Source organism: Terrapene carolina, unplaced genomic scaffold (assembly GCF_002925995.2).
Source record: "Terrapene carolina triunguis isolate 2854851 unplaced genomic scaffold, T_m_triunguis-2.0 Scaffold182, whole genome shotgun sequence".
In the NCBI taxonomy this organism is placed as follows: Eukaryota; Metazoa; Chordata; order Testudines; family Emydidae; genus Terrapene; species Terrapene triunguis.
Genome location: NW_020664533.1, coordinates 1,377,000 through 1,404,713, shown reverse-complemented (window position 1 = coordinate 1,404,713; position 27,714 = coordinate 1,377,000). Strand labels below are relative to the sequence as shown.

At 41.7% G+C, this 27,714-nt stretch overlaps 1 protein-coding gene across 2 annotated transcripts in view; it reads right to left on the bottom strand.

The window, feature by feature from the left end:
• Positions 1-27,714, bottom strand: part of LOC112113496 (succinate--hydroxymethylglutarate CoA-transferase) — a 579,588-nt gene that overhangs the window by 322,060 nt on the left and 229,814 nt on the right. For both annotated transcript variants that reach the window (XM_024209791.2, XM_024209792.2), the window contains one exon: positions 14,716-14,818. In XM_024209791.2, coding sequence (XP_024065559.2) covers positions 14,716-14,818 — 103 coding nt within the window. The remainder of the gene's footprint in view (positions 1-14,715; positions 14,819-27,714) is intronic.

Sequence of the window (27,714 nt, the reverse complement as noted above, 5' to 3'; positions counted from 1 at the left end):
CAGCCTCCATTTTTAGTCATGCTCATGTGTCTGTCTCTCCTTCCACTGTTGAGCTAGGGTCTAAACTCCTGAAATATCACCTTTGCATCTTCTCGCTCTCATGTTGCCCAAGAGGTCCCTTTCTAGTGCTATCAATGGTGGGTTTTTGTTTGCCATCCTCTTCCTAAGGCTATTTGTGAATTATGGGAATATCCCCTTTTAGGGGCCATTGCACATAACACGGGTATGTATGAAACGACAAACACCTAGCACAGCGTCCCCAGTGTGAGCTACAGTGCACCGCTAGCGTTGCCCTAAACATCTGAAACTCATCTGGGGCATCCCGAAGGACCCTTTAATCACTGATCAAGTGTTTGGCTTTTTTTAAATGAGATTCATATCTCTTTTGTGATTTTCAGGACTCGCTGAAAAACCCAGAAAAGGCAGCTGGAGAGTAGACACACACTATAGCCTTGTCCACACAGTTTTTGTACCATTATTTTGGTTAGGGATGTGATTTAAAAACAACAACAACAACAACAACAACAACAGGTAAAGCAGTACATTCTCTAGTGTGGATGCAGCTATAGCTCTATAAAGATGCCTTATTGCCAGCATATCTTATTTTACTAAATTTACGGGAATAAGCTATACCAGTATAAACACCATTATATTAGCATAATGCCATCCACGTTAGGGAGCTGTAAAACTTTAATTATTCCAATTTCAAACCAATTTAGTTAAAGGAGTACAAAAACTCTTTGCAGACCAGCCCTTTTTTCCCCAAAGAAGCAGCTCAGGCTATCTGTCTTCACAGGAAATTCCTGGACACAGTCTGACAATGAAATTAAGAAATAAAAAACAATGACAAATAATTACAGTTACCTGAAATCATATAATGAAAATTGGTTTTGAGCATCGAAAGCTTTTGCCTTTGATATCCGTGCAGACTCTTTCTGTCCAAACTTCACTTAATTCAGTTTGGATACACGTCTACTTCATTGTGATATTTTGAAAATGAGAAATAGAAGTTTTTCTTTACCTAACAATCATCATCCTTGTTAGGCTGATAAGCAACGTACATATTACTTTCCACAACGTTTAGGGGAAAGAGTACACAGCAAGTGAAGAAAAATACTATCTCCAACTGAAATTGCTGGGGGAATTTAAGTTGGCAAATGAAACCCATATTCACCAAACTTTGATTAACTGAAATTTTGGGGGTAATTACAGCTCAGTTATGACTCCAAATTTGCACTGTATCCAAGAATGAAAATGCCAGTCAGATAAACATGCTGTTAGGAACTTCAAAGAAATTACACACCAGCAAGCACAGTTCCTTGAAAGCTCAATGGCATTGTCTTCAATGCATTCCAAGATTGTAGGACCTTAAGTATAGACTCTTTGAAACTGACTGGCATCACTTTACTGAAGTCCAGGATTAGTGAACCATTGTGCAACCTCTCCAAAGAGACAAACCAACCAAAGGGCTTTGAAAAAGCTGTGTCGTGAATTGCTAATGCTGGAGCATAGTGAAGAAAGACATAGTGAAGTTTTGAAAAGGTCAGTGAGACACTTCTCACTATGCTCCTGAACTGAGAACCCATAATGCAACTTTTTGAAAACCTCCTTGCAGGTTCCCTCTTTAATTTGAAAACCAGTTCACTGGAAGGTTTTTGGTGCTTCTCTGAGATCTTTTGATAAATATGCTTGAAATAAATGCTTTTTTTTAGAAATTTATGATCTTCATAAAATGGGAGTCTAAAATAGAAGGGACGGCTCTTCACAACACATGTAGGCATATGTATTACTAACACATACACACATACTTTTCAATAATAGTGTGCTGTGACACTTTTGTATTTTTATGTCTGATTTTGTAAGCAAGTAGTTTATAGTGAAGTGAAATTTGAGGTACACAAGACAAATCAGACTCCCAAAAGGGGTACAGTAGTCTGAAAGGGGATACAGTAACCACTGTCCTAGAGTGTGCAGGAACCATAATTTTGTTTCAAGGGGAGTTCTATAATTCTGTTTTATTTCAGAACAGAAAGAAAACAAAAAAATTCAAATTTTTCCACAAATCAAAATTCTGGAAAAAATTGCATTTTGGGTCAATCAAAATGTTTCATTTTGATAAAATTGAAAGAGTTCATTTGGATTTCAACTGTTGACATCATACTTCATAGTGTTAAAAACTGAAATGAAAAGTCATTTTGAAATGGAAAATTGAAATATTTCGTTTTGAAAAGGTCTAAATGGAATGTTTCAATCATATTGAAATGTGGGGCTTTTTCTCCAATTTTCACTTCAAAATAATTTTTTTCAAAGGCAACATGTTCGCACAAAATGCTTTGCTTTTGACACAATGGCATTTTCTGGAAAAACATTGCATTGGAAAATTTCCAACCAGGTTCAATACTTAAAGAGATAAATGCAACATTTAATTCCTCTCTTTCACTTCTCTACTAGAAATTACTTCCAGAAACACTGTATAACCTGAAGGCCTTCATCAACTGTTTTTCAGTTGCAGGAACCTCTGTATGTAAGAAATTCTCTGCAGTATTACAGACAAGAATATAATTTCACTTGACTTGAATAACCCTTAGTGGACTGCAAAACTATTTCAGTAAATATTAACCACTAAAGTGATTCAAAACATGGTCCTTAAAGTGCATCACTTTTTAAAAAACTAAACACGTTAAAATATACTTTGTTTCTTGAGTTGCTGTTTGTGTTCATAAGTTCAATTGTGGAAACTTTTACAGATGCTAGGAAAATTTTGCCAGGACGTGTTCAAATGAAATGATTTACAGAATATGATATAGTCTAGAGGTTAATAAAACCCACCAATTTCACAGGCTTTCACAAATAATAAGATGAAAACATCAGATAATTTTCAGCTATCAAATATTTCAATTCTTAACTTTCTGTTTTTGAGGCATATTCAGCAGAATGGCTAAAGGAACTGTATTAGTCTTCTGGGACAGGAAGAATAAGGTTTCTGTAAAAATGTTAAATTAATTTTTATAGTGATGCAAACTCAGGGAAGGGTTGTTAAGGGATGGCCTTCTGCCACAGGGTGGAGTTTTGTTTTGGTATCCTTTTAGAGCTTGCAGGTGTTTGGCATGAGCTGAAATCAGAGCCAGCTGTGATATTTCAACTCTGATATTTCCCTCCCAATACTTCTCAGAAGTGATGCATCAGGATGTCTTACACCTGATGTACTCAACTTGTGTGGTATGTCTGTAACTGTTCTGCTAAAAAAATACCATTTCAGGACTTCCATTTTTATTTTCTGCTCACAGCATTGATATGATAAAATGTATCAAGGAGTGTGGTTTTAAACATTAGCTAACAAATTATTAAATTGTCCATAATTCAGCCATCTTATTCTTTTTTTAAATTTCTGCCAGCCATTCGGAAAAAACAGTGGCATTGTATGGTGACTGTAAAAGACAGAACACCTAATGAAAAAAGTAAGAAGAATACTTTCATTCCCCTTATTTAATAGCCAGAGATCTTTATGCTTTCATGGCCTATCTGCAGTACGGTGCGTACCTGCTTTTGTTTTATCTTTTGGAGGAATTTGAATTGTTTCTGTTAAAAAAAATATGTTCTCTTTTAAGTTTGTATTGTTTGGAAAACCTCAAACCACATTGTATTTCATACACATGTTCCCAAGGGTATGTTAAATAGGACCATACTCAGGTCATCCAGTAAATTTTTAAAACTTTTAAAGAATTCTTTTAATGTACTCTATGATTTTGGCCTGATTAAAAGAACATATTTTAGAAAAAGAGAACCTGAAAAATGTCTAAATATAAAACGCTGCAAGCAGATAGCCTATACAGTATCTTTATAGGACCTTCTATAAATATACTTTTCTCTCTCTCTTTCCCTCTCATTTTTTAAGGAAAGCAAGTTGTCCCTTTAACGGGTCTTAACTATGTGAATGTTTTCTTAACTACTGTACCAGTGACCCTAAGAGAGCAAATGCCTGTCTCTCAACCCTTTTAACCTCTGTCTCCCTCCCCCTCACATAGACACTGATTGACTTAGCAGTGAGAATGCCTGCAGTATTCATTTTAACAACACAAATGAATAAAAGATTATAATCAGTTGGGAAAAGGTAGACAACGTTTCATTCCATTCATGGAAAAAATGTATCACCTGGCGATCCAGCTTAGTCAAAAACTTCATTTTTTTGGCAGCTCAGTTAGAGTATGATTGAAGCTGTTAATGATGTTAACAAAACATCCCAGGGTCAGACAAATAGTTCTAATCTGAGTTTACAAAAGAAATTATATGGGCGTCTTTTGACCCCCAGGGTTCCATGGTGGGGGAAAGATACACACCTATAGTTGATTGAATTGTATACCATTTCAGTCCTCCCTTTTAGACTTGCTTCCCTTTCCCTTCAGTCTTGCTTCCATCCCTCTTCAGTTTTACCCCATGCGCTTGGTCTTTGGCTGCTAAAGGCCTTGTGGTGCACCGTAAAGCATTTTGCAGCATTGCTAACAGCTGTGCTGGCATAACGCTTTGATGGTTGTTGACATGCACTACATTGTGAAGCCTCAGTCACCAGTGGTGTGAGCCCACATCTGATGACTGCTGCTTTATATTAAGAATGACAAAAAAAACTGAAGATGATTAGGAAACGGTGGGGATGAAAATTAATGAAACTGTTTCAAGACTTAATGTTACTGAATATATTATATTATATTATAGTACTATTGCTAGTAAAAGACAGCCAGGGGAAGAACCTTCATAGCATGTGGATTCCAAAGATATCCTGGTTAGAGGTAAAGGAAAGCCTATCCACATCCAAAGGCCACTGGTTTGGGTATTGCTTTTGGTTCTCTACAATGAGGCAAAGCTAGTGAAATTTAAAAATGTGTTAGCTGATTGTGGTAAATCCTTGAGTTATAAATCTACTGCCTTTGTCTACATTTAGTGCTAAGTGGTGTTTAAAAATGTGTTTATTAACGGAAGTTAGCTAACATCTCCTAAACACAGATTTTCCTAGTCTAGGCAGATCTTGAGAGAAGATGAACAAAAAAGAATTCTTCCATTATTTCAGAGTGATCACAAAGTCCTTATACTGTATATCGTCAAATATCTGATACTTTGGCTATGATTATGGTATGGTCTTGTTGGGAAATATCTTCTATTCCTGTTATAAATGGGATTTGGGAGCGTGGGGGATATATGGATTACAGAACCTGAGCGATTTGTGGATTTTCTGTTCTAGCCAGTCCCAGTCCACTGTAGTGCTTTTTGTAGTGCAGGAAGTGAATTGACAAGATGGTCTATGAAAGGGTAAAGTTGTTGTTGAAGAGTCAGAATGTTTATAGTATATTGGTGGTTTATTCAGACACGTGGCTGCTGCTGAAACACAAGGACAGTGATTGGATGCACAGGTGAACACTGACATCCCAGAATAAAGGGATAGGTGCAAATTCATTAACTTTTTCCTTGAACTGGCCCTAAACTTCTGAGTCCAAGTCAATTTTGAGATATTGGATCAGGAAGGGCAATGGAGGACCCATCTGCAGATGTTTGAAGTACTCGCCACAAAAATATAAAGTGCAATTAAAAATGTAAACAAAATAGCCGACACAAATGGAAGACTGAGTTTACTGCTCTCCACACTGGTCCTTTCTCTTGTATTCACCTCTCAGGCCTGGTTTACACTAGGAGTTTATGTCGAATTTAGCAGCGTTACATCGAATTAACTCTGCACCCGTCCACACAACTAAGCTATTTAGTTTGACTTCTGTACTCCTCCACAACGCGGGGAGTAGCGCTAAATTCGACATGGCCATATCGAATTAGGCTAGGTGTGGATGGAAATAGACGGTAATAGCTCCGGGAGCTATCCCACAGTGCACCACTCTGTTGACGCTCTGGACAGCAGTCCAAGCTCGGATGCTCTGACCAGCCACACAGGAAAAGCCCCGCGAAAATTTTAATTCCTTTTCCTGTCTGGGCAGTTTGAATCTCATTTCCTGTTTGGACATCGTGGCGAGCTCAGCAGCACTGGCAACGATGCAGAGCTCTCCAGCAGAGATGGCCATGCAATCTCAGAATAGAAAGAGGGCCCCAGCATGGACTGATTGGGAAGTCTTGGATCTCATCGCTGTGTGGGGCGATGAGTCCGTGCTTTCCGAGCTGCGATTGAAAAAACGGAATGCAAAGATCTACGAGAAGATCTCAAAAGCCATGGCACAGAGAGGATACAGCCGGGATGCAATGCAGTGCCACGTGAAAATCAAGGAGCTGAGACAAGGCTACCAGAAGACCAAAGAGGCAAACGGATGCTCCGGACCCCAGCCCCAGACATCCCGTTTCTACGAGGCACTGCATTCCATCCTAGGTGCGGCCGCCACCACTACCCCACCACTGACCGTGGCCTCTGAGGATGGGATATTGTCAACGGCCGTTTCCTAGGACATGTTAGCGGTCGGGGAAGATGAGGAAGGAGATGAGGAGGACGAGAGAGTCGACAGTGCTTACAACTCTGATTTCCCTGACAGCCAGGATCTCTTCATCACCCTTACAGAGATCCCCTACCAACCGTCCCCAGGCATTAACCCGGACACAGAATCAGGGGAAGGATCAGTCCGTAAGTGTTTTAAACATGTAAACATTTATTTTTAACAGAACAGGAATATTAACAATATTAACAATGGGTTTTGCATGATTACTTTGCCCTAGGCGCTTAACGTTTCAGTCCTTGGCAGTGCAACTACTGAAAAAAAATCTAACAATGTCCGCTTTAGCATGATTGGTTTGCCCTAGGCGCTCTACTGTTTAGTCCCTGCCAGTGCAGCTACAGTAAAATCCGGTCTATATGTCCGGGGATAGAGCAGAAATCCTCCTGGGACATCTCCACGAAGCTCTCCTGGAGGTAATTGGAAAGCCTTTGCATCAGGTTCCTGGGGAGAGCGACCTTATTGGGTCCTCCGTGGTACGAAACGTTTCCGCGCCAAGAGACAAGCAAGTACTCCGGGATCATTGCCTTGCAGAGCATGGCGGCATACGGCCCTGGTCTTTGCATGCTTTCCCGAAGCATCCTTTCTTTCTCCGTCTCTGAAATGCTCATCAGAGTGATGTCGCTCATGGTGACCTGCTTTGAATTAGGTAGGGGAATGTTAGTATTGGGACTGCTTGCCTGTTCCTTTACAGAACTGTAACCGGCGGTTTACAGCCACACGGTGGAGGCGGGAGAGGGGCAGCATACAGGGATCTTTCCCTGGGGCAGCCGCGAGGGAGTGGGACAGGGGCAGAGTTCATGCTTGCCGGATTGCTGGCAGCAGGGAGTGGCATTGCTTTGAACGTGAAAGGAGGCCAATGCCATTATTAAAGTTTTAAGCAGCCACAAGTCTACGGCTTACCATGTCGGCCTGCTACACAAATTCCGGTGTCCTGCCCCGCTTCTCAAATCGGCAGTGGAAGACCCCAGGCACTGAATGCGAGGGCCGAAAATTCGAGCTTGTCCTGAGTGTGCATGTGATAGGTACAGTGCATGGTCTTGTTCACAGAGAAAGACTATGTTCTTTGTTCACAACGAAATTTATCTTTCTGAGGAATTCACTCTCTTTTTCCCATTCCCACAGCCACATCTGCGACTGTCTCCCAACACAGCCTGGCATCACACTCCCAGAGGCTAGCACAGATTAGGTGGAGGAAGAAGAGGACGCGGGAGGACATGTTCTCGGAACTAATGGGCTGCTCCCGAGCCCAGGCAGCACAGCAGACCCAGTGGAGGGAGAACTTGTCCCAAATGCACCGGACACACATGGAACGTGAGGAGAGGTGGCGGCAGGAAGACCAGCAGGCGACTCAAACGCTGCTTGGACTAATGAGGGAGCAAACGGACACGCTCCGGCGCCTTGTGGATGTTCTGCAGGTATGGAGGCAGGAGGACAGAGCCCCGCTGCAGTCTATCAGTAACCGCCCTCCCCCGCCACCAAGTCCCATACCCCCCTCACCCAAAGTCCAAAGAAGGACGGGCGGCAGAGTCCGTGAAAACTCTCACTCCACCCCTGCAAACTGCTCAAGTACCAGAAGGCTGTCATTCCCCAAAATTTGATAAGTCCTTTCCTTCCCGCCTCACCCAAGCCCCCGTCCCAGTTTCATCCCCCAGTTTCATGTGTAGTTGCTAATAAAAAATATGTTTCTGTTAATTACTGTTTCCATCATGTTCTTTTAGAGGAGAGTCTGTTTGAAGGGGGGGAAGGGGGTTGGTAATTGGACAGGACAGTCACCTTTACCAGGGTACAGATGCGGGGGCAGGTTCAGCAGCAGGGCACACACACATTGCAGTCACTAGTTACCCTGGTCAGTCTGGGAGGTGGTTTTCATGTTCTGTGTGGGGGGGGGCAATGTGACTTTGTGGCGGGGGAGGGCGGTTAGAGATCTTATGCAGCGGTCCTTATCCTGGATCACAGAGCCACGCAGCAGGGGATCTGTAACCGTCCTCCCCCTGCCACAAAGTCACATAGCCCCCACACACAGAGTCCCGAACAGGAGGGGTGTCAGGCTCCATTGAAACAACTTGTCCACCAGTGCGGAGCCTGTCATTCCTCGAGTTTAGAAGCGTCCTTTGCATTACTACACTACACCCACTCCCCACCACAGTCTGCGTCCCAGGTTCAACACTTTACCGCGAAAACAGTAATAAAGAAAACGGTGTTCATTAACAAATTTCCAGTGATTTTATTTTTAAACGTGTGTTGGAAGGGGGGGAACGGGGTGAACGGGGTATGTGACTGGAGAGGATAGTGAACATTAACCGGGTAAAGAAACGAGGGCAGGTTCAGCTTCTCTGTAAACAAACTTAATAGTCACAGGTTACCCTGCTCAGTCAGGAACCTAGCTTTCAAAGCCTCCCAGATGCACAGCGCGTCCCGCTGGGCTCTTCTAATCGCACGGCTGTCTGGCTGAGCGTAATCAGAAGCCAGGCTATTTGCCTCAACCTCCCACCCCGCCATAAAGGTCTCCCCCTTGCTCTCACAGAGATTGTGGAGCACACAGCAAGCTGCAATAACAATGGGGATATTGGTTTCGCTGAAATCAGAGCAAGTCAGTAAGCTTCTCCATCTCCCCTTGAGACATCCAAAAGCACACTCCACCACCATTCTGCATTTGCTCAGCCGGTAGTTGAAGAGTTCTTTTTCACTGTCCAGGGCGCCTGTATAGGGCTTCATGAGCCAGGGCATTAGCGGGTAGGCTGGGTCCCCGAGGATCACTATAGGCATCTCCACATCCCCAACAGTTATTTTGTGGTCCGGGAAGTAAATACCTTCCTGCAGCCATCTAAACAGACCAGAGTTCCTGAAAACACGAGCGTCATGAACCTTGCCCGGCCATCCGACGTTGATGTTGGTAAAACGTCCCCTATGGTCCACCAGTGCTTGTGGCACCATTGAAAAGTAACCCTTTCTGTTAATGTACTGGCAGGCCTGGTGGTCCGGTCCCAGGATAGGGATGTGAGTTCCATCTATAGCCCCACCGCAGTTTGGGAATCCCATCGTGGCGAAGCCATCTATGATGACCTCCACGTTTCCCAGGGTCACTACCTTTGAGAGCAGTACCTCAACGATTGCGTTGGCTACTTGCATCACAACAACCCCCACGGTAGATTTGCCCACGCCAAAGTGGTTCGCGACTGACCGGTAGCTGTCTGGCGTTGCAAGCTTCCAGAAGGCTATGGCCACTCGCTTCTGGACAGTCAGGGCTGCTCGCATCCGGGTGTCCTTGCGCTTCAGGGCAGGGGACAGCAACTCACAAAGTTCCAGGAAAGTCCCCTTCCGCATGCGAAAGTTTCGCAGCCACTGTGATTCATCCCAGACCTGCAGCACTATGCGGTCCCACGAGTCTGTGCTTGTTTCCCGGGCCCAGAATCGCCGTTCCACAACATCAACATGACCCATTGCCACCATGATGTCCTCGGCGCGGGGTCCCGTGCTTTGTGACAGGTCTGTGCCACTCTCAGACTTCAGGTCCTCACTGCGCTGCCGTAGCCTCCTCGCCCGATTTCTCAGCATCTGCCTCTGGGAAAGGTGGATGATAAGGTGCGAGGTGTTGACAACGGCCATAACTGCAGTGATGGTCGCAGCGGGCTCCATGCTCGCAGTGCTGTGGCGTCCGCGCTGTCACTGACCAGAAAAGTGCGCGAACTGATTTCCCGCCGGCGCTTTCAGGGAGGGAGGGCAGGAGTGACGGTTGGATGATGACAGTTACCCAAAAGCACCCTCGACACATTTTTTTCCCCAGAAGGCATTGGGGGCTCGACCCAGAATTCCAATGGGCAGAGGGGACTGCGGGAACTGTGGGATAGCTGCCCACAGTGCACCGCTTCCAATGTCGACGCTTGCCCCGTTAGTGTGGACTCACAAAGTCGAATTACTGTCCTTAGTGTGGATACACACGTTCGACTTTGTAATATCGATTCCACATATTCGATTTAAGTAAAATCAAACTACTCTCATACTGTAGACATACCCTCAGAGAGATAATGGTGTAGAAAGTATCAGAGGGGTAGCCGTGTTAGTCTGAATATGTAAAAAGCAACAGAGGGTCCTGTGGCACCTTTAAGACTAACAGAAGTATTGGGAGCATAAGCTTTCGTGGGTAAGAACCTCACTTCTTCAGGTGCAAGTAATGGAAATTTCCAGAGGCAGGTATAAATCAGTATGGAGATAACGAGGTTAGTTCAATCAGGGAGGGTGAGGTGCTCTGCTAGCAGTTGAAGTGTGAACACCAAGGGAGGAGAGTGGCCTGTAGAATTTGGTACTGGAGAGTTGTCTGGCAGCCTCTTTCTGGTAGTCAGACCTGTTCATCCAATACCAAATTCTACAGGCCACTTTCCTCAGATCCCACTGAGGAATACACTAAGAAACTGCACCATCTACTCAGGACACTCCCTACACTAACACAGGAACAAATCAACATACCCTTAGAGCCCCGACCGGGGTTATTCTATCTACTACCCAAGATCCACAAACCTGGAAATCCTGGACGCCCCATCATCTCGGGCATTGGCACTCTCACTGAAGGACTGTCTGAATATGTGGACTTCCTACTCAGACCCTACGCCACCAGCACTCCCAGCTATCTCCGTGACACCACTGATTTCCTGAGAAAACTACAATGCATTGGTGACCTCCCAGAAATCACCATCCTAGCCACCATGGATGTAGAGGCTCTCTACACAAACATCCCACACACAGATGGAATACAAGCTGTCAGGAACAGTATCCCTGATGATGACACAGCACAACTTGTTGCTGAGCTGTGACTTTATCCTCACGCACAATTATTTCATTTGGTGACAATATATACCTCCAGACCAGTGGCACCGCTATGGGCACCCGCATGGCCCCACAATATGCCAACATTTTTATGGCTGGCCTGGAACAACGCTTCCTCAGCTTTCGTCCACTCACGCTCCTTCTCTACCTACGCTACATTGATGACATCTTCATCATCTGGACCCATGGGAAGGAGACCCTGGAAGAATTCCACCATGATTTCAACAGCTTCCACCCCACCATCAACCTCAGCCTGGACCAATCTACACGGGAGGTCCACTTCCTAGACACCACAGTACAAATAAGCAATGGCCACGTTAACACCACCCTATACCGAAAACCCACCGACCGCTACGCCTACCTTCATGCCTCCAGCTTCCACCCCGGACACACCACACAATCCATCGTCTACAGCCAAGCGCTGAGGTACAACCGCATCTGCTCCAACCCCTCAGACAGAGACCAACACCTACAAGATCACCAAGCATTCTCAAAACTACGATACCCACATAAGGAAATAAAGAAACAAATCAACAGAGCCAGACGTGTACCCAGAAGCCTCCTGCTACAAGACAGGCCCAAAAAAGAAACCAACAGAACTCCACTGGCCATCACCTACTGTCCTCAGCTTAAACCTCTCCAACGCATCATCAGTGATCTACAACCCATCCTGGACAATGATCCCTCACTTTCACAGACCTTGGGAGGCAGGCCAGTCCTCGCCCACAGACAACCCGCCAACCTTAAGCATATTCTCACCAGCAACCACGCACAGCACCATAACAACTCTAACTCAGGAACCAACCCATGCAACAAACCTCAATGCCAACTCTGCCCACATATCTACACCAGCAAACACCATCACAGGACCTAACCAGATCAGCTACAACATCACCGGCTCATTCACTTGCACGTCCACCAATGTTATATATGCCATCATGTGCCAGCAATGCCCCTCTGCTATGTACATTGGCCAAACTGGACAGTCACTACGCAAGAGGATAAATGGACACAAATCAGATATCAGGAATGGCAATATACAAAAACCTGTAGGAGAACACTTCAACCTCCCTGGCCACACAATAGCAGATGTAAAGGTAGCCATCTTACAGCAAAAAAACTTCAGGACCAGACTCCAAAGAGAAACTGCTGAGCTCCAGTTCATTTGCAAATTTGACACCATCAGATCAGGATTAAACAAAGACTGTGAATGGCTATCCAACTACAGAAGCAGTTTCTCCTCCCTTGGTGTTCACACCTCAACTGCTAGCAGAGCACCTCACCCTCCCTGATTGAACTAACCTCGTTATCTCCATACTGATTTATACCTGCCTCTGGAAATTTCCATTACTTGCATCTGAAGAAGTGAGGTTCTTACCCACGAAAGCTTATGCTCCCAATACTTCTGTTAGTCTTAAAGGTACCACAGGACCCTCTGTTGCTTTTTAATGGTGTAGAAAGTATATCTAACCCAGTGATGTGATGCTAATATTTCAACAAGGGATTCTAGCACACATTTCTTTCCATAACTATACGATAAACCCTGAGTTCCAGGGGAAAGGGGCTATTCACTTGTTTTTCCATTTGAGCACAAGCATTTTCTCAGAACTATAAATCAGGGAGGGAGATAACGCCATTTACTAAACAAACCCATTAAGCTGCACTTCACTAGAAATGCTTACATTTTGTTCCAGGAAGTGATGAGAACAGAGCGATAGTGCAATAATGAGTCCAGAGGAGTGTGTAGAAGGGACACAATTTTTCAGGAAGTTCTATGAGGGAAGTTGGGAAGAAGCATGCTCCTTAATGGGAAAACAATTTGAAAAAACCAGGCAATTGGTGCAATCTGGTACATTTCAAAGGCAAAGGCATCACTATGTGTCCCATGGTAGAGATGATTTAAAAGTATCCAGAGGGAAGGCAAACTTTGTCAGAAGCAGGGAAACTATCACAGTCCTCCCTTCAATTTGGTATGCAGTTTTCAGCAGGGGCACTTTAGTGATACTTTCCCCCCTCACCCCACTTTCAACACATCATCGCTTTAACCTCTAAAACATCCTCTCTCTCAGATTGTCATTGACTTTTTTTAATTTTGTGGTGCACTGAACAAAAAGTGCAGGATCTCCTTTTCAGTATCACCCTATGTATAACCCCCCAACCAACTAACCCCTGAGTAAAATAAAGCCTTCTGCAATGTAGTGTACAAAACCCAAGCTTAATCCCTGTGAAAATTATGAAGTGAGAAAGTTGGCCTGGTTATCCTCCATAGGCAAAGTCAGCATGGTGCTACCACATTTCAAGGAATAACAGTGCATTAATCTACCAAAAACACCACTCTTATGCAGTAGTAGCTTTATAAATGCAAGCCCTTGATATACAATAAATGTGTTCCTTTATCACACATTCATTTTCTGTTCTTTTATTCTTGTGCACAGTCTTGTTATATATACTATACAGTCTATACACTGGTGCACAACAGATATTACATACAGAACAGATTCGTTTATTTCAGTAGTCAATCCTATTTTACAATTTTTAGTGATGCATTTTGATTCCTTGAACACTCTCATTCCTTTATCAGATATTTGATTCCGAGGATGTTCACTGTGCATACATTTGCACTCAAGTAGATGTATAGTCTGTATGGAACAGGTTTATTCCAGCATCAGGAATTCATTTAAATGAGATTCACTGAATAGCAGAACAGGTGCAAAATATAGCCTGTTAACTTTGTTTGACACAACTGGTTGAGCTGGCGAGAGAACAATCAACCCAACAAGCTCCAATGGGAAAATCAGTGCAGTGCCCAGCTTTCATAAGTTTATGGGCATAAGAAGGTAAGAATATTTTAACCAAATGTATGGTATCTGTTATGAATAAAGAAACATTTAACTTTGTGAAATACTAAAAGCAAAAGATAAATTCCTCTTAGTTCTTGGGAGTTCCTAGCCAAGAAATGGCTCAAAATATTTCTGCATCATATTTTCATTCAACTGTATTCAAAGCTTGATAATTTTTATCAATATACTTTGTAGTTACACCTACTATAAAGACTAGGATGATTGCTTGTGAGAGTGAAGAATTATTTTCCCGCACTGCAGTATTTGCCTAGAAAAATGTTGCCCTCCTGTCCTCTGAAGAACAGATATTGACCACTGATGAGAGCAAGATACTTGATGTACCAATGGCCTAATGCAATATGGAAAAGGCTATATTTCCAAATGTGCACTCCATTTTAGGGTCAGCAGTTAATGATCATTCGTAATTATACCATGTTACTAGCCTCATACTCAACATAAATGACTTGAATCACATTTTTATAGGTAGTTGAAAGCTGGTGTGGAGAAAAGCAATTGTTATTGAATATTTGTAAAACACGTTACTAATGTATCACAAAGGCTCCGTGAGAACTGACCTGAGGATCCGAGAATACTTGCTGCATACTGTTGATTGGACCATATGGAACACCACTACCTTCAAAGAGTTCAAGCCATTTGGTGGTCATTTTTTCTGAAAACCTAGGAACAAACAAGGAGCATGTGGTTTAAACTCTCTGTTTCAGATTCCAAAGAATGCAGAGCACCCCCACCCCTCCTCACTGATTTCTTCCCAGGCAGTCAATAATACAACAAAAATGTGCTGCATGTGTTCTTTGGAAATGCAAAGACTAAGCCTTAGGGCAAAGATCATGGTTAGACTGACTTATAATTCTATCTGATTGTCTGATGCAATCCAGCAACGATGCAAACCAAAATTATCAACATTTCCAAATATGGATCAATGGGTTTCCTTGAGTCCTTAATTACAGTAATGTGCTTCACATTTTATACATTTATTTAACAACAAAAGAATAGACATGATGTGGGTAAGAGTCTAATGTACGAAAGTGTCTTATTTTTGATCATAAAGATCACTGATTTAAAGCAGTACAATGTTGTTCCTCCATTACATTTGAAACATATGTCAGACTTAACAAAACACAATTGTTGGTCAGATAACAACATCAACTACATATTTATTTGCTGTACGATTATATAATCTGTCCTCAGGACATCCGGTTGAGCATGTGTGTGCTCTGCTTATCCTGTGTAATCCAAAATTCCCAAGTCTTTTTATACCATTTGTAAAGCTTAGCTCATTTCCTTGAAAGCATTCAATTTTCAGAGAGTCGGAAGTCCTTCTCTCTACCGTATTTCCCTCCTGAGATACTTGCATCCTATTTCCATAAGTGCAATTCTATTTCTTGTCTACGAGGCAGAGTTACCGGTGTCCTGACAGTACAAACGGTCCTGAAGCAAAGGCAGTAACTAGCAAGTATAAGATGATATTTTCTATTGGTTTCTGGATTTCTGAAGCAGAAATGAACGGACATGGATTCCACCTCCTAAATTTCCTGAAGATACATAACATGATTGTCTGCCAAGATACTGGCCAGGTTTAAAACCATTGAGGAGAGGCAATTGGCATACTAGATTCAAACACATGAAGGAACTGACATGTAATATATTTCCTGTTAAGTTTTCCTGCATAACTGGCATTCTCTATTTCATCATTTCCAAGTTCCTGAAGTCTAATAATCAACAACATTAATAACACTAAATTTTAGTTCAAGAATGCACTGTTCCCAAACATCTCTGGATGTCTAATAAAAATGTTAAAACAAATATTTAACACAAAGGCTATAGAGACAAAACTATATCAGAGTCAAAGAGACCCTATGGATAACTTGTACACATTACTTGTATTTTCATGTATAGTCTGTAACTGGCTGCAAAGTATTTTGTGATACTTTGGAATGAAAATGCTAGGGAGATAAGCTATGCTGCAATGTTCTGTATTGCATATTGGAAATGTGCCTATCCTAGCTTCACTTACATTTCTCTTTTCTGTACAGAAGGGGTTTTACCCAATTTTCATGAAGTAAATTTAATTTATGCTACAGGCAGCGATAATTATCCAACATTAAGGTGAAATTCACCCTGGTGCACAAGGCATTTGCATTTCAAAGCAGTGAGACAAAAGGTGTACCATAACTAGAGTTCTTCAAGATGTTTTGTTCCGATGGGTACTTCATGCCAGGATCTGCATGTGCCCATTCTCATTTAATGGGAGATGCTGTGAACAGTGTCCACACCTGCACCCTACACATCATCTTCATGTTCTGGTACAAGAGTATATAGGGAGGGATGGACCCACCACCACTCCAGTTCCTTCTCAACCGTGAAGCCTTCTTGGGAAATCTAGGTATCTTTCTGGGAAGTTCGGTGAACATGGTTTGATAAATGGGCAGGACCATTGAGCTGTTTGAGACTTGCTGTAGTTCCTTTTTGTCACAGGTGTGTAGACGCCAAGGCATTGAGCAAGTCTTTGGTGGGAGTAGAGGGACCCATCGAGGAACCACTGAAGAGCTTCAGGCCTTCAAAGGGAAAGTCCTCCATAGTTGTTTTGTATTTCCCAGGGAAGGCTGGAGGATTGCAGCCAAGATACTCAATGCATGGACTATGGTGGTAGCCACAGAGGGCAAAGCTGTGACAGCGATGCTAAGTGAGGCCTGAAGGGAAGCCTTGACAATCGTCTGGCCTTCTGTGATAAGATCCTGAAACTGCTCCCTCTGGTTTTGTGGCAGATGTTCAGCAAAATGAGAAAATGTGAAATAATTTGTAAAGTCATATTTTCCCATTGAGGACTAATAGCTGGCCACCATGAATTGCAGAGCAGCCAAAAAGTAGTTTTTGCTGCCAAGAAAGTCTATGCATTTAAGTTGCTTGTGAGAAGGGGGTGATCAAGACCAATACTGTCTAGTTGTTACATTAATTGCATCAATGACCAAAGGGTTAGAGGTAGGATGGGAGAAAGGATACTCTGAACCCTAGAAAGAATATAGTATTTTTTTATCAGTCTGCTTACAAGTGAGTGGTAGGGTCGCTGGTGTTTGCCACACCAAAGGGGCTGGTGCTAACAGACATGGAAGGGCACGGCAATCTTCTCCTGGGGGAAAGTATGTAAAATGTTCAGCAAATAATGTTGATCTTCTCCAACAGGATCTGTAAGGATTTGAGGTCTTGAAACATCTTGAAATCATCCCAAAGGATGGCGGGGTGTGTGGGCAGGCATAACAGCCTCATCCAGTGAGGAACAGGATTTGTACAATAGTGGTGTCTCCTCCTCTGCGCCTAGCTCCTGCTGTTCTGGAGGTTCTTCCTGTGGAAGGTGGCCCGCTGACAGTGGCTGTTGTTCTTGATCGGACCTCTTGCATGAGAGCACACTATATAACTGTTCTCATAGAGGTCCCACGGGTTCCAAAAAGCCCACTGGACTGGATTATAAGGAACAGGGCTGGACCCCGGAGAGCCCTTGCCAGGGTTGGTGGGCCAGTAATCCGCTGGTGGTCTCTTCCTCAAGACACATCTCAAGGGAAGAAGGCTAGAAGAGAAAGATGGTGGAAACCTGTATGGACACATCTGAGTCAGAGGAAGTATCCTCACCTGCGTCCAGTGGAGGAGCAAGAGGCATCAGTACAAGGGGTCACGTCACTACTGGAAGCCAGGGAGGGACCAATAACTGCACAGTTTCCAGTGGTCAAGTCTTTGTAGAAGGATGCAATAGGACCAGAAGGTAAATCAGCTCCAGAGAGTAAGTTGGTACTGGTGGGAAATCCCTCTTGGTACCCCTCAAGAAGGGATTCATGCTCTTCCAGATTTGGAAGTCCTCCTGAGACAGGAACCTGGATGGGAGTGGGGAATCTGGATACTGTTGCGAGGTACTGGGGATAGTAACAAAGGACAGTCCATATGCTCTTTACTGTGATCTGAGAAGGACGATACTGAAGACAATTACTTTAAGACCTTGGACTTGGAGGAATCCTTGTGTTTAAAAGGCTCCAGTTCTGGTACTGATGCCGGTGCTGCATGAGGTTGCTTGCCAGGAGGCATCTCAGCATCTTGCACATTGGGATCTTTTCTGGTGGTACTGTGAACTCAGTTCCAGAGGAGGTAGAAGCCTCAGTCATATCCATACCAGGATGTGAGGACTCCTTGTTTCTGATCAGGAGAGTGACTTTCTTCTCCTGTCTCTGTTTCTGGAGAATGTGGTCTCTTCTTTTAGATGGTCTCAAAGAATATGAGGGCCCACAGGATCTTTGCTTAACGGAGCTGGGGCTAGTGCAATCGCCAGTGCATTCTGAACAGTGGAGGCTTGAGAATGAGGGACCCAGGCTCCACGGGTCTCAGAGAATGCTCCATCAGAAGCAGTTTCAGTCTGTCCCCTCTCAGCTTTCTGGATCTGCTTTTGAATTCACTTGCACTTAGAGAGGACATGGGTCTCTCCAAGACAGCCAAGGCAGTTAGAATGCCTCTTGCTGAAGGGGAAGGATCTGTGGCAGGTCTGGCAGGGTATGAATTGCAGGATCTTGGACATAACCTGACAAGAAAAGCTGGAGATGGAGAGGGCTGAATGAAATGTAGACCCAAACAAACAAAAAAGGATGGGGGGAGCACAAAGTTGTGCTGAATTCAATAGAAAAATAACAGTAAAATGAAACTATAGCAAAGAAATCAAAAACAAGAAAATAAGAAAGAAAAGTCAACAAGCTGTGTAGCTAGCTAGCAGACACAATGACCGTCTGTCTCAAGCCGCAGGCAGCTGAGAAGGAACTGGAGCGGCAGCAACTCTACCCCTCCCTTCATAACCAGAACACGAGGATGTGTAGACAGCAGACCCACGGATTCGACTGACAAAATCTCCGATCAAGAGTGCACAAGTGCGCGCACATCCTCACATAGAGCACCTATGGGGACAATCACTTGAAGAAGAATGCTAGTGCATAGGCCTTATGTTGGCCTTCTGAAGAGGAGGAAATTTTACTAGTAGTGAATACGTTTAACAAAATCATAATGGTAGAAATGGAGAAGTAGAAATACAGAAAACCCTTGGGGCTGCCAACTGATGTGCCAAGACTACTTCTACCCCCGCTTTCCCAGCCAGCTCGGGACTCCAGCACCCTGTCTTGTTGAGACAGACACAGACCCAGGGTCTGAACCACGTGCCCCAAAGCTGCAGACTTAACTAAAAGCTTCAGTGCCCTGCATGGTTTGAGTCAGACCCGCTAGCCTGCTGCAAACCCAGACCCATGTCTGAACCGCATCCCCTAACAGCTGTAGGCTTAATTGAAAGCAGGTTAAGAAGTGTTCCTGTCTATAACACTCAGAAGCCCAACTCCCAATGGGGTCCAAACCCCAAATAAATCTGTTTTACCCTGTATAAAGTTTATACGGGGTAAACTCATAAATTGTTCGCCCTCTATAACACTGATAGAGAAATATACACAGCTGTTTGCCCTCCCACCCCCAGGTATTAATACATACTCTGGGTTAATTAATTAAGTAAAAAGTGATTTTATTAAATACAGAAAGTAGGATTTAAGTGGTTCCAAGTAGTAACAGAACAAAGTGAATTATCAAGCAAAATAAAATAGAACACCCAAGTCTAAGCCTAGTACAGTAATAAAACTGAATACAGATCAAATCTCACCCTCAGAGATGTTTCAATAAGTTTCTTTCACAGACTGGACGCCTTCCTAGTCTGGGCACAATCCTTTCCCCTCGTACAGCCCTTGTTCCAGCTCAGGTGGTAGCTAGGGGATTTCTCATGATGTCCCTACATTGTTCTGTTCCACCCACTTATATCTTTTGCATAAGGCAGGAATCCTTTGTCCCTCTCTGAGTTCCCAACCCTCCTTCTCAATGGAAAAGCACCAGGTTAAAGATGGATTCCAGTTCAGGTAACATGATCATATGTCACTGTAAGACTTCATTAACCACTTGCCAGCATATGCGTATACAGAAAGACTTACAAGTAAAACAGAGCTATCTACAGTCAATTGTCCTGGTTGATGGGAGCTATTAAGATTCCAAACCACCATTAATGGCCCACACTTTGCATAATTACAATAGGCCCTCAGAGTTATATTTCATATTTCTAGTTTCAGATACAAGAGTGATACATTTATACAAATAGGATGACCACACTCAGTAGATTATAAGTTTTGTAATGATACCTTACAAGTGACCTTTTGCATGAAGCATATTTTAGTTCCGTTATATTCACACTCATCAGCATACTTTCATAAAATCATATAGAATGCAACATCACAACTACTACTAATAATAATAATAAACGACAACAAAACTAATTTGTGGCCATGGGATAGAAATATGAAACCCATATCACATGGTTAGCTGAAACCACCTATTCTCAAGCACAATGTTTGATACAACTTTTTTATTCTTTTTAATCTGTTTTAACTATATAATTTGATTAATATAAAAGTAATTTCCTGGCAAAGACTTGCTTAGGAACATAGGTGCAGGCATAATGAATCGGACTCTTCATCCATCCAGTTTAGTATCCCCTCTGACAATATCCAGAACCAAATGCTTTAGAGCAAGAAACCCCATAATAGAGAAATGTGGGGAATCTGTCCCCCCCTTGAAGGTCACATACTAATCTCTAACAGAAATTGATTTAAGCTCTGATGTACGGGAAGAAGAAGAATCGGGAAGGCAAATGCTGCATTTGGAAGACAAAAACATTGGCAACTCAAAAACATCTCCCTCAAGACAAAACTGCAATTGTTAGCGCCATCACAACATATAGCAGTGAGACATGGCAACTTACCAAGAAATATACGCAAAAGCTGGATGCATTTCATCACAAATGTCTGCAAAGAATATTGGGAATAACATATAGAGATAGGAAGATGAATGAAGAAGTCAGAAAAATTACTGGACAAGGTACTCTCTCACGCATAATCTACAAAAGAAGACATCAGTGGCTGGGACATGTGCTGAGAATGGAAAAAGAACGCTTACCAAATACCGCCCTTGAATGGAAGCCAGAGAATGCAAGAAGAAAGAGAGGAAGACCGTGAATAACATGGAAACGAACAGTTCTAAACGACACCAAGCACCTCAACATGAAATGGGAAGATTTGGAGAGAAGGGCAGTTGACAGGCAAGGATGACAAATGTGAGTAGCCCAATGTGCAGCAAAGCATGGGATGGTCTGGTCTAAGGTACGGGTTTTATATCCCTTCCAATATTCTTTTTTGTATTAACTATTCTAATCCTTCATATTCTTTTTTAGCCACATAAATGTCCAATCTCTCTTTGAATCTTACTACTTTCTTGGCCTCAGAGACATCCTGTGGCACTGAGTTCTGCAGTCTAATTACACATTGTATGAAAAAGGATTTCTGTTCATTTTTAATTTGCCACCTTTCAATTTTATTGACTGTCCCATGAATTCAGAGAGAGCAGAAGTTCCAGATCTATCTTTCCCAGACCCTTCATTATTTTGTTTCCTTTCATCATGTCTTCTCTTATTTGTCTCCTTTCTAAAGTAAACAATCCCAGTGTCTTCAACCTCATTTCAGACAAGAGTTTATCTGTGTCCCTAGTCATCCTTATCCCTCTAATTCTGTAATATCCTTCTTGAGATTGGGCAACCAGTACTGCACACAACAATTAAGGTGAGGTCACACCATTGATTTATGTAATTATAATCTTTAACATATTATTTTTGATCCCATTCCTTTTGCTTCTTAACATATGGGTAGCTTTTCTGACCACAGTTGCACATTAACAAAGGTATTCACTGAACTTTCCACAATGATTTAGGTCCCTGTCCTGAATTGATACAGTTAATTTAGAGCTGTGTAAAGTGTATGAGTATGAGTAGTTCAAATTTTTCCCTCTAATGGCATTACTTTGCCTTTATCAACACTGTTTTGATTAGCCATTGTGTTGCCCATTCACCTAGTTCAAGTGTCTCTGAAGTTCCTCACAGTCCTCTCTGGTCTTGAGTAACCTAAATAATGTGAGTCATCTGCAAATGTTGCTCCTCCCCTTTCCAGATCATTCATAAATATATTAAACAACGCAAGACATAGTATGGAAGCTTGGCGCACTCTGCTACTAAACTTTAGCCAAAATGAAAACTGATAATTTAATACTACTCTTTGCTTTCTGTCACCTAGCCAGTTTCCAATCTATGACAATGCATGCCCTGTCTTCTTCTGCCTACTTAGATTTTTTTTAGCAGCCTCTTGGGTGAGGAATCTTGTCAAAGGCCTTTTGAAAGCCTAAGTAAATTATGTCAACCAGTTCTACTGTACCCACTACTTTTTTGACACATTCAAAGAATTATAATAGATTAGTGAGAATTATGGTTTCTTTGCAGAAACTGTGCTGATTAGACCCTATCGTGTTGTTGTCTTCAAGGTGTTTTATTATTCTATTTTTAATTACTGTTTCAATCAATTTACTTTGTACAAATGTAAGATTACTGGTCTGCAGTCCCACAGATCACACCTAGAGCCTTCTTTAAATATACACAACATTTGCTACCCTTCAATCCTCTAGTACAATAGCTGTTTTGAATGAGTATCCATATATTTGCTAGTACCTCAGCCACTTCCCACTTGAGCACCTTCAGAACTCATGGCCTAATGCCTAATTGCACTTTAAATTAACAATTTTCCAGCGCTACTACTTCTGACACCTTAATCTCTGGTAGTGCCTCATCTTTATTATCAGGAAAAAGATCCATGGTGCCTATCTTCCTAATATCCTTTGTGGTGAAGATTGATGCAAAGAAATTTAGCTTCTCAGAAATGTCCCGATCTTCTTTAATTACTCCCTTTAGCCTTTGGTGATCCTGTGGACCCGATGATTATTTCACTGGCTTCCCGATTCTGATGTACTTCATGAATTTCTTGCTATTCTTGCTAACAAAATGAATATAGATGTGCCCCACAGTAAAACACGGATGGCTATTGAATGAAAAGGATACTCTGAAATTGGAGTCCTTTCAACAAGAGTGTCAATTACTTAAGGCTACATAAACATTATTCTCCCATGGCAAGTCTGATTAATTTTCAAGACAAGTACATTTATCATCATTGGAGTTACAACAAGTGATCTTGAATATTCTGTGAAGTAAATGCCTGTCAGTTTCAAAACATACCCCTCCCGGACTGCAGCAATGGCAGGAGTCCTTTAGAAGCTTTAGTATTTTTCTGCGCCTTTTCTTGTCCAGCAACAAAGGAGCACTTATTGACATTTTGTGGAAAACAAAAGGGGCAGTTTTTTAAAAACATATACCTTAAAAAAAGAAAATCTCATTTTGATCATGGTCTTGATCTTATTTATTTATTTATTTATTTTGTAGGGGTTGGAGAGAAGTCCTAAAAGCATTAAACTCAATCAGTCAGAGATGTGCCGTCTCCACATTCCATCATCCCTAAAGGAAACATCCATCATTTTCTCCTGCAATTGAAGCTCTTGACCTAAATCTGATGTGGGATATCTTCCTTTATCTATGCTGAAAAGCAGTAAGAGCACATTTTTATTAAAGGCACAGAGGCAAAACTGTTTAAAATAATGGTCTATATTCAGCCTACTGAAGCAAGAACATACAAGCTACTTTGTCCTCAGACTCATTCTGTCATCTTTTGGCATTCCAGTACATACTGTTCAGCATGAAAGAAATGTTCTATCAATATCTACCTAGATACAACAATGTGAATTTTAAAAAGAACGAGAGCACTAAATCTATATTTCCAGACTTTCGTGGGTTTTAGGTTAGGCTGTTAATTTTTGTGTGGTAACTTGGTTTCTGGTTTTACCATCAGTGATTGCCTACTGTCTAGTAAGTGCAATTTTGTATAAAAGAATTTAAACAGATAAATGATATAGGCTCCTCCAAACTGAAGGACCAAAGCAATTGAGACGGTTGATGTTAAAAGTGCTGAATACTATAAAATACAATCTTGAGATAACAGGAAACTAATGCTTTCTCCATCAGGAGCCCAGAACTGTGAAATTCTTTCCCCACAAAGGTATTTCTGTGGCAATCGTCAGGATTATGTGCAAGATTTTTTTTTCCTTTGCATCATTTAAAAAAAAATTTTTTTCTCTTTGTTGTATGGTTTTGTATTGTATGTTGGGGTCCCCAACTTTGTATAAATTCCAATTTATTAATATTTGCCAAATTATAGTTTTCAATTTCTGTTTTTTTGCTTTTGGTTTTATTATTAGGGCATCAAACTCTTTGAAAATGGGCACCAAAAAATTAAGCTATTATTATTTAATCTCTCTGGTTTCTAAGAGGAAAAAACGGCACTCATGAAACACAAATTACTCGAAAGTAGACCATTGTTTTATCAGTAATTAACAGAGCCAGCGACACAGTAGACTATAACATTGTACTGAGTAGTGCCGCAGTTCTGAAATGTGATTGTGAAGGTGAACCCATTCTTTGCACCTGGGCAGAGCCTCACTGACTTTAAATGGTACTCGGTGTGGCTATCAAGGGTTGCCCACACAACTCGGACAACAGGAATGGTGTCTAATTGTGTATTTAGAGAGAGGGTTTTTTTAAAATGCTTGTTCTGCCTTCAGATATGTGCACACTTCAGCTGAAATCAATAGGAATCGGCGCCTATTAGTAAGTGTGTGAATGGGGATCAGAGCACAATCTGGCCATTAGGAATTATCAGTAAAGATATTTTTGATCCATTACTGTCAATCATCTCCCTGTATTTGGACACTTCTGAAAGAAGTAGAACTTTTTTTGTTTTATTTTATTATATATTAGGGCTGTCAAGCGATTAAAAAAATTAATCATGATTAATCGCACTGTTAAACAATAATAGAATGCCATTTATTTAAATATTTTTGGTTTTCTACATTTTAAAATGTATTGATTTCAATTACAACAGAATACAAAATGTACAGTGCTCACTTTATATTTATTTTTGATTACAAGTATTTGCACAGTAAAAAAAAAAAAAAGAAATAGTATTTTTCAATTCACCTAATACAAGTACTGTAGTGCCATCTCTTTATCATGAATGTTGAACTTACAAATGTAGAATTATGTACAAAAAAAACTGCATTCAAAAATAAAAATGTAAAATTGTAGAGCCTGCTAGTCCACTCAGTCCTACTTCTTGTTCAGCCAATTGCTCAGACAAACAAGTTTGTTTACATTTGCAGGAGATAATGCTGCCTGCTTCTTGTTTACAATATCACCTGCAAGTAAGAACAGGTGTTCTCATGGCAGTGTTGTAGTCGGCGTTGCAAGATATTTACGTGCCAGATGTGCTAAATATTCATATGTCCCTTCATGCTTCAACCATCATTCTAGAGGACATTCTTCCATGCTGATGGCGAATTCTGCTCAATAACGATCCAAAGAAGTGCGGACCGATGCATGATCACTTTGATCATCTGAGTCAGATGCCACCAGCAGAAGGTTGATTTTCCTTTTTTGATGGTTCGGGTTCTGTAGTTTCCGCATCCAAGTGTTGCTCTTTTAAGACTTCTGAAAGCATGATCCACACCTCGTACCTCTCAGATTTTGGAAGGCATTTCAGATTCCTAAACCTTGGGTCAAGTGCTGTAGCTATCTTTAGAAATCTCACATTGGTACCTTCTTTGCGTTTTGTCAAATCTGCAGTGAAAGTATTCTTAAAATTAACAACATGTGCTGGATCATCAGCTGAGACTGCTATAACATGAAATATATGGCAGAATGCAGGTAAAACAGAGTAGGAGGCATACAATTCTCCCCCAAGGAGTTCAGTCACAAATTATTTAACACACTATTTTTTTAACAAGTGTGCTCAGCATGGAAGCATGACCTCTGGAATGGTGGCCAATGCATGAAGGGGCATACGAATGTTTAGGATCTGGCACGTAAATCCCTTGCAATGCTGGTTACAAAAGTGCCAAGTGAATGCCTGTTCTCACTTTCTGACGACATTGTAAATAAGAAGCTGGCAGCATATCTCCCGTAAATGTAAACAAACTTGTTTGTCTTACCAATTGGCTGAACAAGAAGTAGTACTGATTGGACATGTAGGCCCTAAAGTTTTACATGTTTTGTTTTTGAGTGCAGTTATGTAACAAAAAAAACCTACATTTTTAAGTTGCACTTTTATGATAAATTGATTGCACGATAGTACTTGTATGAGGTGAACTGAGAAATACTATTTCTTTTGTTTATCATTTTTACAGTGCAAATATCTGTAATAAGAATAATATAAAGTACTGTACACTTTGTATTCTGTGTTGTAATTGAAATCAATATATTTGAAGATGTAGAAAACATGCAAAAAATTTTAATAAATTTCAATTGGTATTCTATTGTTTAACAGTGCGATCAAAACTGCGATTAATCGCAATTAATTTTTTGAGATAACTGCGTGAGTTAACTATGATTAATCGACAGCCCTATTATATATATTTTCTTTTTACAAGAGACACCATCATGTAACATATTAGTCTGTAGTAAGGAGCCTGGGATGCAGGCTTTTCTGAATCCCAGGGCCTAACAACTAAAGGCTCAAGAAACAAAGAAAGAAAGAACTAGATCTCTTACTGCAGAACTTGCAGGTCTTTACCTCACCAGAACAGGATCCAGACTGCAAGCTCTCTGGTAAAGTTTTTTATATTTTGGAGAAAGCTCCCAGCATTTAATCACACACCAATTAAAGTTTCTATAGCCAGGATATTAAAGAAGTGCATTGTAACCTGCAGTGTTTAAAATTAAAGATATTTTAGATTTAAAAAAAAAAATCAAAATATCCTAGTAATCTTTATGGTTTAATGGTCTAAATATGTGTGTGGGGGGGGGAATAATTCCTCAGTGCAAATAACCCAACTCGCACTGCAAAATTCCTTTGATATTTGATCGCCTGTAAGTTAAAAGCTAAAGCCTGATCCAGCAGCTTTCATGCACATGTGTACTCTCATTGAACTCCTGCATTTATGTAACCATAATTATACATTTACAAATTCAATAAATACGCTGGAGTAAGAAAACCGTTGCTGCTTGCAATACTGCATCCCAAGTTTGTAGCCTGGACAAAAATATTCACAGTTTAGCTGTGCAGTCAATTCCTAAAACTAAAGGTAGCTCACCCGTATATTGGTACTAACATGCAGCATGATTTTTCAATCATTCACTCTGCAAGCCAATGCACAAATATTGCTTGTTTCAACACTGTACAGGAAATGTCTAAAACTCAGACTAAAATTGACCAAATTGGATTATCAAACAAAAAGGATTATAACCCCCTCCCCCCACCCCCGATGATGCAGTTTGTTCTTTAAAAAAAATCTCTGCCTTCCATGTATTTCTACTGAGAGTCATGAGGCAGCTTTTGCCTGGCAAATCTCTAGCCATTAAAATGTCTTGATTTCCATCTCGATTCTTGGGCAGGCAAGGGTCAGAAGTGCCGCAGAAACACACTCAGCCCCTGGAGGATGTAGGCTGGGGAAAGATAGGAAATGCTCTGCTGCGCTCCTTTCCCAGCCAGTTAGGAAGCAACATCAATGCCCTGAAGAAT